This window comes from Poeciliopsis prolifica, unplaced genomic scaffold, assembly GCF_027474105.1.
Source record: "Poeciliopsis prolifica strain line A6 unplaced genomic scaffold, Auburn_PproV2 SCAFFOLD003, whole genome shotgun sequence".
Taxonomy (NCBI): domain Eukaryota; kingdom Metazoa; phylum Chordata; class Actinopteri; order Cyprinodontiformes; family Poeciliidae; genus Poeciliopsis; species Poeciliopsis prolifica.
In genome coordinates, this window is record NW_026562378.1 from 918,047 (window position 1) to 934,319 (window position 16,273).

General features: G+C 43.1%; 2 protein-coding genes across 2 annotated transcripts; one reads left to right on the forward strand and one right to left on the reverse strand.

Annotated features, from left to right (window-relative positions):
- Positions 1-205: 205 nt before the first annotated feature.
- ppp1r3db (protein phosphatase 1, regulatory subunit 3Db) lies at positions 206-2,738 on the reverse strand. Its single transcript, XM_055022041.1, has 2 exons — positions 2,477-2,738; positions 206-2,392 (listed from the first exon to the last, which is right to left on the reverse strand). The coding sequence occupies exon 2, from the start codon at positions 2,384-2,386 to the stop codon at positions 1,508-1,510; it is 879 nt and encodes a 292-aa protein (XP_054878016.1). The 5' UTR covers positions 2,387-2,392; positions 2,477-2,738; the 3' UTR covers positions 206-1,507.
- Positions 2,739-6,159: 3,421 nt separating this feature from the next.
- On the forward strand, positions 6,160-16,180 carry LOC129352585 (solute carrier family 41 member 1-like). The gene is made up of 10 exons (XM_055021652.1): positions 6,160-7,308; positions 8,789-8,887; positions 9,024-9,095; positions 9,737-9,881; positions 9,974-10,120; positions 10,860-11,004; positions 11,166-11,245; positions 13,420-13,554; positions 14,818-14,933; positions 15,006-16,180. Exons 2-10 carry the CDS (start codon positions 8,858-8,860, stop codon positions 15,183-15,185), a joined length of 1,050 nt encoding a protein of 349 aa, XP_054877627.1. The 5' UTR covers positions 6,160-7,308; positions 8,789-8,857; the 3' UTR covers positions 15,186-16,180.
- Positions 16,181-16,273: the final 93 nt, after the last annotated feature.

The window sequence follows — 16,273 nt, forward strand, 5'->3', positions numbered from 1 at the left end:
CCGGATGCTGCTTCATTTCTACTGGAGACTGAGGAGTTCTTCATTACTGACCTCACAACAGGCAAAATGTGATTAATAGGATTTTATGTGACCCATCAACATAAAGTAGTGCATAATTGAGAAGTGGAATGAAAAGCATCATTTTCACAAAGACAAACATTTTTTAAAAATAAAACAACATTGGGACATTTTACTCACAGCAAGATTTTAATTCATGATAGTTCAGTGTTACTATGGAAACCCTTGAGACAGTAGTCCCAGTTCTCTTCAGGTCTTTTAGCAGGTCCTGCCGAGTCGTTCTGGGCTGATCGCTCTTCCTCATGATGATTGAAACTCCATGAGGTCTAGATGAGCAGATCCAGTCTTAGACTGACAGGCATATGGACGTCCTCTGATTTTCTAATTGTCTCACCAAACTGTTTACCAATCATCACCCATCCCAACCTTGGTCAGGTCGACACTTTGTCCCGCCTGTCCTAAGACAGCTCGGTGGTCCTGTCCCAGGCTTACTGAAGATGCCCAGATGTCTTTTATGAAGGCAACAAATTCAAATAGGTGCAAATAATGATATAAAAGACCGGAGAGCAGCTTCAGGTCTAAGAAACTCAACTAAAATCACACTGAATGAGTTTTGTCGTGGTATAAATAATAATCCTACCACTACTTCCTGTTGTGTTTGTTGTGTTTTCCAGCAGTAGCAACATCCAGTTGTTGATCACATGACCGGTGTGATGTGAATAAAGTGTCTCTGTTGCAGTTTTGTGAAATGCACCAATTTTGATACGGTTGGAAAAAAAACAAAACAAAACAAAACAAAACAAAACACCTCATCCTAGAACCAAAACATTTCAGCAAAAAAACTTTTTTTTTTCTATTAAGCCAATTTAATAAATTGGCTCATGAGGGAACATGAGGACCCTCATGTGGCCCTCATGTTCCAATTTGCTCAATTTTAAGAACAAATGTGGGAGACAAGAATTTGGTCGTTTAACAACCAGTAAGAATTCTGTTTTGTGCAACAACAAAAAATGCAAGGACATAATTTAAAGATCAATGTGATTTTTAAAAAAAACTTTCTTTTAGATTCTCTTTCACAAATACTTATTTTCTCTTCAAGGTCTTTATTTTCTCAGGGCAGAACAAAATTTTCAATGAGTAACTAAAAAGATCCAACTAATATTCTTTTATTAATCTGCTGTGTGAAAAGCAGTTTAGAATGAATAAGTAATTTATGACTTGTAGTTAAGAATGATCAATTTAATATTAGTAATCATATACTGAATGCAAAATATTCAGTATATGAATACAGTATTAGAGGTGTTGCATGCTGATAACATTTGCTGTGTCGCTGCGTCTGGGACAAAATACAGAAAGAGTCCAAACTGATAAACGTCCAGATGAACTGAATAACATTCCAACATTTTGAAAACCAAAGTAAGAATTCATATAGAAGCTATTCGTGTCCTCTCACATGCATTAACAGGAGCTAGCTCCCTCATGTGGCCAGTCAGGTGAAATGCAGCATGCTGTCCTCACACTCCCTGGGCACGGTCACCTTGTAACTGTGGCATGCCAGTTTGTAATTGTTGCCGTCGTTGTTATCCCAGAAGTCCCATCCATTCACACGGTAGCAGACGGCAAACTCCAGGATGGCTCCTGGCTGCAAGATGAAGGGCGGGACGGGCAGACGAAACCTGAAAACATCCGTGCCTGGAGCTCTGCAGTCGCCAGGGTACCCACCTGATACCCACAAAGCTGTTGTGTGTGTTTGTGTTCTCCAGTTGGTGAAAGAGTAGTGCACTTTGACCTCTTTCTGATAGGCTAAATTAAGTACATGAACAGTTCCTGTTATGCCTTGGTCTGAGCACGTCACACGCTCCAGAGAGACTTTCTGAGAGCAGAGACGGTTCTGGAAGTTTGGCAGGGCCCCCGGGTGTTCTGGGAAACAGGCTCTGAAGTAAGGCATGTTCAGCTCAGGTGACTTTCCAAAAGTCAGTTCAGAGCTCATCAGCAGCTTGAACATCACATGTGGGGGTATCAGGGGGTCTTCCTGATGTCTGAAGACTTTCACCTCCTCCAGATCAAGACCCAGCGCATCCACAAAGCGTACCTGGACCCTCCGGGGTTCTCTCTTCCTGCCTGAAGCAGAAGACAGAGACTGGGCCCTCTTCCTCCGGAGGGACGGATCATCTGAAGGAGTTTGCTGCTGACCTCGTTCTCTCAGAGAGGCGGGTCTTGGAGACGGCGGCTGGATCCTCACCGGGGCCTTTGAAGGTGGAGGCTTTGGATCGTATATGTCTCGCAGTATGATTGTTGTGGTCGGTCTGCTGGGACCAGTGATGACCTGTGCTTGCCTCCAGTTCTTCTCACCAGCTGACCCAGACATTTTTCACTGTAAATTCAACATAATTACTACATAACCCAGTCATTTAGACTACTGTTGCCACATGCTAAATATGCTGAAGAAGAATCAGACCTTCCCAGTTGTGTCCTGTTGCTGAGCTCCTCTCTGCTGCCTGACCGTGTTGCTATCTTGCAGTTGCGTTGAGTCCAGCTGGAGTCACCTAGCAGTTAGGAGGAGATGACCCCTGCAAGCACATATTTGTGAAGCCCTACAGGAAGCAGGGTGCAAAGTTCCCACAAAGCACCAAGAACAGAAGAGCCCAAAGAAAGACCCGTGAAGCCCAGCAGCTCAGCAACAAACAACGACTCTAGTGACATGAAGACAGACTGTAATGTGTGGCCCCTTCGTGTTTGAGCTCAGTGTTTGACATATAACATGAGACGTGAACTGGGGTTGAGGTCTGTGTATTAATAGCAGCTGGGCGGTGAAGAGGCCTTTCTTGTTTATTTATAGTTACTAAAATTAAAGTTGGAAGAGTTTTGCACTTTGAAATGCCTTGAAGTGTGCTATATTTGATTTGATTTTAATTTAATTTAAGATCATTATAAGTATCTTAATTAACTCCTGTGTCAAGTCATAAACCAGTTTCAGATGTTGGGCTTGTCAGAGCACGCGCCCCATTGGCTGCTTGCGTTTTCTTTAGTGTTTGGAGACAACATGACTTAACAACCCAACCAACATGGCAGACAGCAGGAAGAAAGAGCAAGGCTGGTGTCCCGGAGGCTAAAATGAAAAAGAAGAAGCTTTAGAAACAAATTCAGCTAAATGTGCAAAGTTTGTAACCTTTTCACAAAACTAAGCTCACAGTTGGCAACGTCAAATGAAAGTGGTGAACTGTTCAGTTAAGTCAATGAACAGCGCAGGGATAACGTCATGTTGCGTAACTAAATATCTCTCAGACAAGATGCACAGTAAATTGAAAATTTTGCCCTATATTTTTACTTAACTTATAAGATTATAACTACATGATTTAAGTAAGGATAAAGTGGCCTGGTCTGAGACATGAAACTGTAAGCGTGTCACTTCATGACTCTGGCTGCTTTGGTTTCATGCCGGCTGTTTTCATTTTAAATCCACTACATTCCATCTATCCAAAAATGAATCCAAAAATTTACATTCATGAACTTCATGAATGTAAATTTAAGAATTTCAGATAGTTAGGGATATCTTAAGTAACTATAATGTCTACTAATTTCGGATGGTTGGAATGTAAAGGTGTCCAGAGTTGCCGTGCTAACGAATCTCTACAGAAAAACTGGTGTGTCACAGATCCAGCTGCTGCTGATGTGGAGTGACCTGTGAAACTGGCACACTGAAAGACAAACAGAGTCTGGGCTGGGGGTCGGACTGAGAGGACTAGAGGTGGTCAGTCTGACAGTATGAACCTGGGCAGCACTGCTGTCTGGTCCGAACAAGATGAGGGAGGAGAAGCTCCACCTTTCCTGTGGACAGTCATCCTGGACGATGTGCCTCCAAGTTCTGCCTTCGTACCTGCTGGCCGGTCAGGGTATGGTGACAGCCGGAATGCTGTTGGACCGCGCACAGGTTAGTGACACATGAACTAGAGTTTAGTACATGACATCTGTGGGAACCGAAGAGGTCCAAAAAACATTCTGTGAGGTTTCTTTATGATGAAGAGTTCTTTGTAGGCAGGAATGATTTGCTTACAAATTCCCCAGAGTTAAAATGGATTTCCAAAAGCCAACATGGAAGCTGAACACAAGTCCACTGTTATCTGGTTTTAACTCAGAATGGGGGTCAGGAGGTCAGGATGACCTGTGAGGTGACCTCAACTCGACCCGTGAAAAGAAATAAACACATTTCAGAGATAAGACAGAGCTGCTGCTTTTTGTTAGTGTCATCATGCAGGTCTAAATGTAGAAAATGTGGGAAAAGCTGTTCAATTTATTTTATTATAATTAATTCACTGAGGAAGTTTAGAAGTTTGTATTTTTCCAAAGATGCCAGTAAAAGCAGTGTCAGGTTCAGGAACATGAATTTATCAACCTGCACAAATGACATGTGACAGTACAGAGGTCGGATGATTTGGTTTGTAAACGTTTTGAGACACTTGGTGAGAAAAAAGTTACACACAAAAAAAAAATGACATCAATTTTAATAAAAATTTTCAAACACACATAAAGAATTGTGTTGAAAAAAATGTTTTGTCATCATTCTGCTGATGTGACGGTGAGCTGCAGGCTCTGTTTGAAACTATTGATTACAAATGAAACGTTTTGGAGTCACAGGCAGATGCTCACTTGCTTCATGACTAACAATGTATGACAAAGATTTCTGTCATCTTTAAACAGAAATCTTGGCTACAGTGTTCCATAAAATCATATGATGCAAGAACATATTTCCCTGAAGTTATCCATATCCACTTCTCCAACGACTCTGGCTGCCTGCCCTGCATCTGCTAAAAACAACCCTGCATCTCCATATCATGATGCTGCCACCACCACCTTTCACAGGTGGTTCAGTGGTTCACTGTTGTAAAGTTCTGCATTAATTATCAGCAACAAGCAGGAAGCACCAACTCTTAACTGAAAACATGCAGCTCTGCATTGCAAACTCCCCAAATGTGAAAAGGTATTTTTGGTTAGCTGCTGTGCAAATCCCTTAGCACAATAAAACCATCAAATTTCTTTTATGTTTGATGTATACAGAATTTTTCTGACAACCAAAGTTTACATAGCTACTTGATTGTGCAATAAAATGGCCCCATAATACCAATATATAAACCCCCGCCTCCTGTAAGGCAATCATCCTTAATATTGATTAAACAAATTCTAGTTCCACTGCTAGATTATTTCCACTTAAAACAAAACATTGTTTTCAGTGAAAACAATCAGCCAGTGGAACTCGTCCTTTGTATCAATATCCATAGAATTTATTGATCTAAAACAAGCTCCTGCATCTTAATGACAAAGAGACTTTTCAGTTAATTTTGTTTTATTTCAAGTGTCATCAAGATATTTGCACAATAAACTAGACAGAAACTAAATTCTTGGAAAGATTCTTTTGTATTTTATGGTGTGTGTTGCGCAAAAGCACAACACACACGTGTCCTCACTGTGTCTTGTTGATGTGGACACACTGAATACAGTGTGTCCTCCCTGGACACACTGCCCACATCAACAAGGGTCACTGCTGGAAATGAACCACACAGATCAACTCAGTTTACTAATTTGGCGTTTCTGAATGGAACTGAGTTTTATTTAGGAGCGTCACAGTCAGTGGAGTTGAATTCAGATGCATATTTTCTTCATATTTTAATAAATGAAACATGTCATTTCTTCACCTTCTCCATACTTTGTGCTGATCTGTCACATAAAACCTCAATAACATACAACAGGTTGTATTTTGTGGTGTTATTGTGTGTGAGCTGTGACGCCGAGGTCATTAGGGGGCGCTGCAGTAACAGCAGCCATTGTCTTAAGGACAGGTTTCAGCTGAGTCATTGTCCTGCTGTCGGTGTGTGTGAGGACTTTTAGGACACTCACTTGTTGATCATCTGCACTCATCAGACGTCACACACTGCAGGAACAGATTCAATCTGCACTAGTGAGGGTTTTTATCTCCCTGCCTGACCTGCACTGACAAACAACCTGTGAGGGGTTTTGATTGTGTGTGCGAATTTATATGAGTTGGCAGATTATGTGGGGAAACCAGCTGACTAATGACAGACAGCAGGTGGGATCTGTTTGTGTGTCTCCCTCCCCTCCCAAGTCCAGTCCAGGGTAAGACTCGTCCTTCCCACACAGAGGCAGCTCCACGTGTCAGCGACAGGTCCAGCACCTGCTGCCTCTCTGAGTGCTGCAGGAGGAAGAGGAGGAGGAAGAAGAGGAGGAAGAGGAGGAGGAGCCTGCTCCACCTGACCAGAGAGGGAAAAGTCCTCCTTCACACTCCCTCCTTTGTCTCAGATCAAAACATCGTTGTCTCTATTCATCTGGAACTTGAGAGACACGCAGCATCACAGAGGTCAGTCAGAAGGTCACAGCCTGGACCAGACCTCGCCGACATGAAGAAGGGGCTCCAGGCTCAAGCGGGACATCATGGGATGGGGGGCAAAGAGAGGGACATGTGGAGGGAGACGGAGGAGACGGAGTGGCAGAACGGGAGGACAGAGAGGAAGCTCCTGGCCTTCTGGATGTCCCTGTCCCAGAGGAGGTGGAGCCTGTTCAGGCCGTCCGTCCAGCGCTCCGCCTCGGCCGCCCGGCTGCTGAAGACCGAGGCGTGAGGAGACAAAGGGGGGCTTTGTGTGTGTGCGCGTGCGTGTGTGTGTGGGTGTGTGTGTGCGTGTGTGTGTGTGTGTGTGTGTGCGTGTGTGGGTGTGTGTGTGTGCGTGTGTGGGTGTGTGTGCGTGCGTGTGTGTGTGTGCGTGTGTGTGTGCGTGTGTGTGTGTGTGTGTGTGCGTGTGTGGGTGTGTGTGTGTGCGTGTGTGGGTGTGTGTGCGTGCGTGTGTGTGTGCGTGTGTGTGTGTGTGTGTGTGTGTGTGTGTGCGTGTGTGTGTGTGAGTGGGGGTGAGGGGGGTGGAGGTTGGGGATATGTGTGTGTGTGTGTGTGTGTGTGTGTGTGTGTGTGTGTGTGTACACTCCACTTCCACGCTGAACTTCCCTCTGAGTTAAAGTCAGATTAACTTTTCAAAGTGAAGGTGGAGGTGACAGGTCCTGGGGCTGAACAGGAAGTGATGTCATCTCACACCTGAGCTGATCCTTGAAGCGGTGATGGGTTCAGACAGATGTGCCATGGCGGTGGCACATCTGTCCCTGCAGCTGCATTTCCAGGGGAACAACCTCAGAGGCCTCGGCTGCAGACGGAGCCACTCTGCCGGGGGCCTCATGGTGCCGCCGGTCCGACTCCACATCCTGCTGGCCGGGCCGGTCAGAGACGCCGTGCAAGTATGGAGAATTATACGTCAGAGTGAGATTTTTGTAGAGAAGCAGGTCAGGTTTTCAGTGACTGCTGAGGTAAACGTGCTGCATGAAGTCAAAGAAATCAGAAAAGATGTTACTATTTAACTTGGTAGGATCCAAACTAGAGGCTCTGAAACTCTTTATGACTCATTGTTGCTCAGGAAATAAGTTTTCTAAGCTCCACTGTAAATGACAAGAGGACTGAGACTTTCATTCATTTGATGCCATTCAAAAAGGAAGAAAACACAACAGGACAAAAAACACAGCAGTTTACAAATAAGACGTTCAAGTCGTCTGACAAAAGGAAGATTGACGTGTTTAAAGTTAAAGAATTTTGTTACATTTGGAGGGAAAATTATGCTCACCTAAGAACACAAAACCAGCAGGCAACCCTGGCGCAGCTGGAGGGCCTGGTGCACTGCACAAAATATCACAGCATGAGGAAAGAATTACATGGAAATTTGGAGTGATGTTTAGATTTTTATTATTGTTGAATTTCTGTTGGTTTTCTACGTTTTCTCTTGATGTTTCTCTTTAACGTTTCCTTCATACACTTTAAGTGGCAAATGAACAACAAAGTCATGATTTTGGAGCCACTCGGTTACAGCAGCTTTTGATTCAGTCCGAAAAACAGATCAGTCTGATTTAATGCCAGGCAGTAAGAAATAAGATTGTTTATACATATACTTATTAAAGTTTGGCAGATGGATTCAAAATATAAAAAAATTGATACCAAGTAGATGTTAGTGTTGGATCGATAGTAGCATGGTAAGAATCCCTCTTGACATTTAGCTTTTAGTTTCTTAACTCTATTTTGAAAAGATTTTGTTTTAATTTGCCCTCAAATTATATTTTTTTGCACTTTGTTTATCTATGAAAAATGAACACAGGTTTTCTGTTGTTTCTGTTTTGTCGTCTCATTAAAGCATTTTGTAGACGCCTATGAACTTGGCATGAATTTTTAAAAGCTCAATAATAAATAAACCATGAAAACATCTAAAGATTAGAAGTTTGATCATGTATCAAACTTATAAAACAACCCTGTATTGGTATCAGATCAATACTAAAATTTGAAGTATTACACACCTGTAGTAGATATCTGGCTCACATGGTCCTCATTCAGGTGACCTGCACTCTCTCTCTGTCTCTGTCTGTCTCTCTCTCTCTCTGTCTCTGTCTGTCTCTCTCTCTCTGTGTCTCTCTCTGTCTCTCTCTCTCTGTGTCTCTGTCTGTCTCTCTCTCTCTCTCTGTCTCTCTGTCTGTCTCTCTCTCTCTCTCTCTCTCTCTCTCTCTCTGTCTCTCTGTCTGTCTCTCTGTCTCTGTAACTCTCTCTCTCTGTCTCTCTGTCTGTCTCTCTGTCTCTGTCTCTCTCTCTGACTGAATGAAGGACATGAGGATAAGCTGAACATGTGGATTAGAACTTTGTGATTTGTTTATGCCACTCTGTGCTTGTCGGCACTGGCAGGTGTTCCAGTAGATCTCTCAGGTGTTTGTGTTGGTTCCGGCTCTTGTGGGGCTGAAGGGAAACCTGGAGATGACGCTGGAATCCCATCTGTCAACAGCAGTGAGTGCAGCACTCACACTAAACACACACTGCAAAATAAAGTCTGTTATGAGACGAGGTGTTCGGCACTTTGAAAAGTTTCTCCAATGACTGGTGAGGAAATGGGATCATTCTGTAAATCTGCTCCCTCCTGCAGGCCAACACAGGACAGATGGACGAGACTCGGCAGCGCTGGAGGATGGTGCTCTGTAATCTGGCCCTCATCCAGGTGACCTGCACTAACTCTCTCTCTCTCTCTCTCTCTTACACACATACACACTCTATCTTATTAATAACTCACTCCAAACCTGTGGCATTTAATCTAGATCCAGAAACTCTACAGCTGTTCATATGACTGAAAACAGAGAAAATTCATCCAGGTGTCATTTGGATGAATGGATAAGATGCTGACCTCTGGCTAAAGTAGAAATGGAAGGAAGGAAATAGATTTAGAGAAGTTGAATTCATTTAAAGCAAAACCCACTTTCATTTTCAAGTCAGTCAAAGGTCAACCTTCAGCCTGACCTCAACAGCCTGAGCTCTTGAACACATAGCCAGCTAGCAGGGTGCTGTGGTGGTGCAGGGCCAGGGCACCACCCTCGTGTTGAGGCCTTGTTCCTCATGGCGATGGTCGCAGGCTCGGTTCCCGGCCTGGTGACATTTTCCGCGTGTCTTCTCCTTCTTTCGTTGCTCTGTTTCCTGTTGCTCTGCTTTCAAATGGGGCCACTAGAGCCAACAAAACCTTAAAAAAGTGAGCTGCTACATAAAGTTGATGTACTTGCATAGTCTTGATGAATGAAGCATCCAGGTTTGTGGGTCCTTGCCTCCATGTCTGAATTTAACGATGTGTTGAATTGAATGTGAATCCAGGTTCAGGCTACAGTTGTGGGCTTCCTGGCTGCCGTAGCTGCAGTAGCTCTGGGCCGTCTGAGCAGAGAGAGGGTGAACGGTATCCAGGCTGCCATCCTGTGTGCCAGCAGCATCAGCACTGCTTTCATCGCCGCGCTCGCTCTAGGTCAGCCCGACGCTCAACACTTTCATTTACACAACAGAACATAGCTGATGTGATGCGACGGCTTCAGCCGGCTGTCCTGTGGGCTGAGACAGGGCTGCTGGTGGTGGCCGTGATTATTGGCTCCAGGAAGCTGGGCGTCAACCCGGACAACGTGGCCACGCCCATCGCTGCTGGCCTCGGTGACCTCATCACCCTGTTCCTGCTTGCTGGGGTCAGCAGCTTCTTCTTCACCTTCAGAGGTCAGAGACACAACCTACCTTAAGGGGGCAGTACAGTATAAAACTAACTTTTAAGAACCTTACATTGTGTCGTAATGTTATTCCCTCATGCATGTTTGAAAAACCCTTTCATCTCCACAGCAACCGTTCAGATGAAAGGGTCTTCAAGGACAAAGTTCCTCACTTTCTAAGCTTCCGTCTCACAGAGCAGTCCTCCCCAGGAATCCTTCAGACTAGTCAGCAGCAATTAGCAGTGGTGATGTGCAGCAGCTCATTACATAAAATACTTCTCAGAGCAATGCTGCTAAAAATGTTGTTAATAAAGGAGCCATGTTGAAATAAGTTCCTGGAGTTTCAAAAAGAGCAGCAGCTTTTAAAGAGACATGGGCCCAATTTAAAGGAGTTAAATTAGGAAGTCAATTTTTTTAAAAGTCATATTTGAAACAGTCAGCATTTTTCTAGCAACTGAAGGTAACATCGTTACTTGACTTTGCTAAAAAAAACCCGATATGACTGGGAAACACATACAACTGCCACTTTAAAGAATAAAGAACAAAACGATCCCAGAGGTGGAGTAGCTGAAAGGGATTTTTTGTGATACAAACATGTGGAAAGCTTTTTACAGAATCATCATTAATGAATTTGAACAGTTTGTTTTAACCAGAGGAGGGCAGCAAAATCCTGATTAACTTCTTGCTAAGAGCTAGAAAAGAGCTGAGTCATCACAGGCAGATTGCTGTCTTCTGATTCTTTCTTTCAGATGTGTGGTACCTGCCCACCGCGGTGGGGGGCTTCTTCCTGCTGCTCACCCCCGTGTGGGTCATCATCGCCAGCCGCAGTCCACCAATCAGAGAGGTCCTAAAGTCAGGATGGCAGCCAGTCATTTTGGCCATGTCTGTCAGCAGGTGGTCCAGTGATGAGTCACCCGATCATTTCCTCAACTCAAAGACTGATTCATGAGCTTTTTAGATAACAAGCTTCATTTCCAAAAAGTCAAAACTGTAACTCATTTTTAACAAAACCATTCTATTCTGATTGATATGTCGTCATATTTTCATCTTCTTAGTATTGGTGGCCTGATTCTGGATCAAACTGTGAGCAACCCCAGCTTTGCAGGCATGGCCGTGTTCACCCCCATCATCAACGGTGAGTTAAAATAGACTAGACAAACTTTGAACCCTTTAACTAGTCACACAGCAGTGATGACCTAAAAATCAAGAGATTATTAGAATGAACACAATCTTGTTGTTACGTATGTGTGAAATGTATGTTTTTATAAAAAATTTTGGAACAAAAAATTTAACTTTTTGTTTGATGGATAAACATTGACAAAAAAAAACAAAAAAAAACCTTCAGCCTGACCTCAACAGCCTGAGCTCTTGCACACATAGCCAGCTAGTAGGGTGCTGTGGTGGTGCAGGGCCAGGGCACCACCCTCGTGTTGAGGCCTTGTTCCTCATGGCGATAGTCGCAGGCTCGGTTCCTTAAATAGGTATTATTTAAGCTTTTCTCTTAAATAATACCTATGGATAATTTTAAAGTTGACATTTGGAAAAATCAGAAAAATTTTGAAAGATTTGTCAAAATCACTTGAAGGAATATTAAAGTTCAGAGAAATGTGTCAAATTGCAGTGAGAATAAACAGTTTCCAGAACTGATTCTCCACTCATTTTACATGCAAGCTCACCTCATCCATCGCAGCACAGCTAGAGGCTGCAGGAGGTTACACAAGTAGAACAATTGTTTAAAAATAGATGTTTAAGGATGTTTTGTAAAAAGTGTTCTTATAAAGCACTGATGATCCAATTCAGTTGCTATAATCCTTTTCATTGAGCTAAAACAATGGTTTAAATTACAGTGACTGGATTTATAATGATAACGTTTCTCTCTCTAAAGACTTGCTTTTAAGAGAACAACTCTGAGCAAAGCAGAAAAATGATGACATGTGGAAATGATTGAACCACGCTGGAAGCCAGCAGTAAATCTTATAATAAATAACAGGATTAAGTGTTTTTAACTCCTCCAGAGCCTGACTGTAAACCGAAGCCCTGCTGAGGCCGAGCTCAGCGTCACATCTGAGTCCGTCATCAATCATTAGCCATGAAAGAGCTACTAGAGTCTGATTGGCCTCCGTGTCAGAGGATCCTCAGAGGGGCGTAGAGGACCAGATCGTCTGTGACCCGAGTCCTGCTGACCACAAAGCGGCATGCTGAACGGAGAGCAATAACAACGGCCTTTACATAGACCACAAGCCTGATCAGAATGCCAACTATGCCTTCACTGGCTGCTGTTCTGTGCCATCCCGCTCCAGGAAGTGCATTTGCATTCCTATGCAGGCTCTCCTCTCACGCCTTGCTGACCAGAAACACTTTCCCTGTTTTGTTCCAATGATCCTTGTGCTTCAAAGCTCTGAGAGCAGAGAGCAGTCACTCTGCTGCTCATGAAATCAGCTGGAGAGGTTTTAAGGCAAATGGAAAAATTCAAACATACTTGACAATGTCTTTTTAGACAGTTTAAGGGGAAAGAAAGGAGTCATGGAAAACAGGATTGGATTAGATTTCCAGTAAAGTGATTGTCTCACCTCTTCCCAGTGATCCTCAGAGCTCTGCTGTCTGGGGCTTTGTGCCCCTGGTAGGGTCACCAAGGTAGTGAGGTCCTGGGTCAGGGGCCTGAAGACCCCTATGACATTGGACTTGGTGTTCCCTCGTCAAGCGCAGGTCACTGGAGCCCCACTCTGGAGCCAGGCCCACAGGGGGGGCACGATGGCGAGCGCCTGGAGGCCCTGCAGCTCCCAGCCCAAAGAGGAGACACTGGGCTGCCAGGTCCCAGTGTGACCGGTGTCAGGGTCAAGTCCGTGTCGCCAGTAGTGAGTCGGGCTGGGTTCTGGTGAGAGTTGGACTCTGCCAGGGCTGCCATTTGTCACCGATTCTGTTCTTTACTTTCATGGACAGAATTTCTAGGTGAACTGAGATGTTGAGGGGAAAATGACAAAAACAGCAGGTTGACTAAATTGATCAAACATGTAAAAATAAACTGCAAACGGTTCAGAAAGTATGACTAGGAATTTTAAATATAAAATAAATAATAAAGCATGATGTCACTTGGAGCACAAAGCATAGAATTAGATTGAATAGATCTGCCCTAATGGAATGTTCACATTTCCACTGTTGCCTGAATTTAGTGGCAGCAGAGATCATTTCCACAGCAACCTGTCCTGGATGACATCAGTCGTTGACCGGCTCAGCTACTCCATCTCATTTGCTTTTGCCGCTCCTCCTTAGAAGCGATGACCGTTGCTCTATGCTTGCATGTTCTCGCAGGAGTTGGAGGAAATCTGGTGGCGGTCCGAGCAAGCAGGATGTCCACCTACCTGCATTACTGCAGCGTTCCTGGAGCTCTGCCAGTGAAAATGAGAGCTGACTGTCCTGGACCCTGCGCCGCCTTCTGCTCCTCAGGTCAAACCAGCAACGTTACATTAAAACGGTGCCTGGGTCTTTACTAACCCCTTCTCAATAAATTAATATCAGAGCAGCTCACTAATGTCTGTGATAGTGAGCTCTAGTTGGGAAATAAAAATACAACTTTCATGAGTTTTGATATTTTTCAGTGGGAATGTTCACTAAAAAATCTCATTTTCAGGTTCATTATTTATGGTGCCTTAAAGAAAGATTTGTTTACTCACAACATTAAAAAATTAACAAATCCAACATTTACACAGACAGGCCAAAAAAAGAAGTTTAAACCCACTAGTCTGCAGTTACTGCAAGTTACTATGTTAACTTTATTTATTTATCTTCTTGTAAAACATCTTGGAATGACTGAAAAAGCCATATAAAAATTATATATTAGTATTACTACCATTCTTACTAGCATTCAGTTGTCATAAATGTTATAAATATCAAATATATAAATAATACATATAGTCTCGAATAAATTTGACTTCATAATTTAACACCTTGAAATTGGGCCTCTGTCTCTGTGAGAAACTCCTTCTTCTAAAGCTCCGCCTTCAACAAGTCACCACAACATTTTTAGCGGTGAGAGTTGCTCTGAGCTGTAGCTCCTATAATGAGCTCAGGTGTTTAGTTTCAGGTGTTTGCTAATTGCTGCTGACTAGTCTGGAGGAGCTGAATGGGGGAATAGCAATGGAGGGTTGTCCTGTGAGGCAGAAGTTTGGAAACTGCAGAAGGAGTTCAGCAGGTGTTTGCTAATTGCTCTGTTTTGCATAGCTGAGTGGTTGCCATGGAGATTAAAGGACTTCTCAAATATACCTTTAAGAATAAAAGCAACACTCCAGGTATGTTTACTGATGAGGGAATAGATTTATAACATGATGCAAAGATTAAAGAGTCAATTTTACTTAATACTTTTCCTTTATTAGTGTCTTAGTCAGAGAAATTAGTGTTCAGTTCAGTTCAGTTCAGATTTCTTCAAGTCCTGTATGGACAGTTAATGTTGTGTTCAGAACATATTCATACGTAAAACAATCAAAGTTAAAACAGCAAGAGACAGAGTGTGCCCAAACAACAAAATGTCTGCCACTTAAACCAACACAACTGAATGAAGTTTCCTCCAAACGGCCCCAGGCATCGGCTTCCTCCCACTGAACTAACACACTTGTTGGCTAAATCGGTGATTCTACATTTTCTGTCTCTGTAGCTGTGAGTGTCAGTGATTGTACCCACTGGAGGTTTGCTTCTCTGTCCACGTTTGAATAGATGTGAACTCTAAATCAGCCAGAGTTCTTGTGGTACCGGGTCACCTCCTCTTCCTCTACACAGTGCAGCTGCTGCCTGCCTTCATCATCTGTTACCTGTGTGCAGCTGTGCTTCAGGTTAGAAACACTTTACTGCAAGAAGTAATAATAAAAAGTGGACAGTGTTTGAAGCCCAGCGTCGTCCTCCAGCTGGTGATTCTGCTCTACTGTTCCGTCCTGATGATCCGCTGGCTGTGGAGGCGGAGCTTGGATCCAGATAACTACTCCATCCCCTACCTCACGGCTCTGGGGGACCTGCTGGGAACTGCTCTCTTGGCCCTGACCTTCAGGTTTCTAACGACCGGCAGCCCTAAAGGAGCCGGGCTTTGACACATGTGTTCAGCACCAGGATCTCATGTGAAATGAAATAAAAAGACTGGTGGTGACTTAATAATTAGAGATGCTATAATCTGACTTTTGATCAAACCATAATTCTATCATAATCATTATTCACTATGTGGGAAAACAAAACGCTCACATAGTGAGCAGCTTGTTCAGGTGATCTTCAGTGAACTCTATGTCTTTGGCGAGCTGCAGGAAGTTCTTCTCAAAGGAGAAAAGTTCTGCTCCACAAATTTGCCCTCAGTATGCGGAACATCAGAGGTTCCCATAATAAAAGAAACTTTTCAAACAAACTGGAATAATTAGCTGAGCTTAATCCATTGTTTGATCATCAGGATGAGAGGAAATGTATGTGAGTGAATTAAAATGACCTCCTTTGTTCAGCATTGAGACATTTGTTGTCAAATGGCACTAAAGAAATAAACTGAACAGAATTGAAGCTCAGCAAATAATAACCAATTATTCCTCCTGATCCCTTTATGCAAAATAAATATTTATTACAAGATTGATGTAGGTTACAATGTGGGTCGTTTAGCATAGAAAAAAACTTAAGATATGTAAAACGACACATCACAAAATGTGTATAAACTCACATGTGAGAACTTTTATTGCTCTTCTGTATAAATGTATTAATAACAGATAAATTCACCACTAAATCTTAGTTTTATGAAGCCATTCCTCACAAGTGGTGTTTCCATTAACCATTAAATTGCGCAGATTGAAATTATGAATATAAATTTGCCTAATGGAAGACACGTCCATTAAAAAAGATTGACTCTGATGATTGATTAGCGCAAGCTCAACTGTTGAATTATGGATGTATTTCATTGAACTGTTTACATCAGTAGCTGCCAGGATTTTTAATGACTAATCATGTGAACAAGCTTATTCACATGTGATTTTAATTTCATGTAAACAATTTAATTGTGAAACTGTGTTTTTTCGACATTAGCAGAATACTGACAAAGGTTTGTTCACATATCAATGGGTTCACATATCAATGGGAACGCAGCTGGCATTTCATTCTGCTATGATGATCACTTCCTGGTCAGAATCAGGTCACAGATCCAACCAGG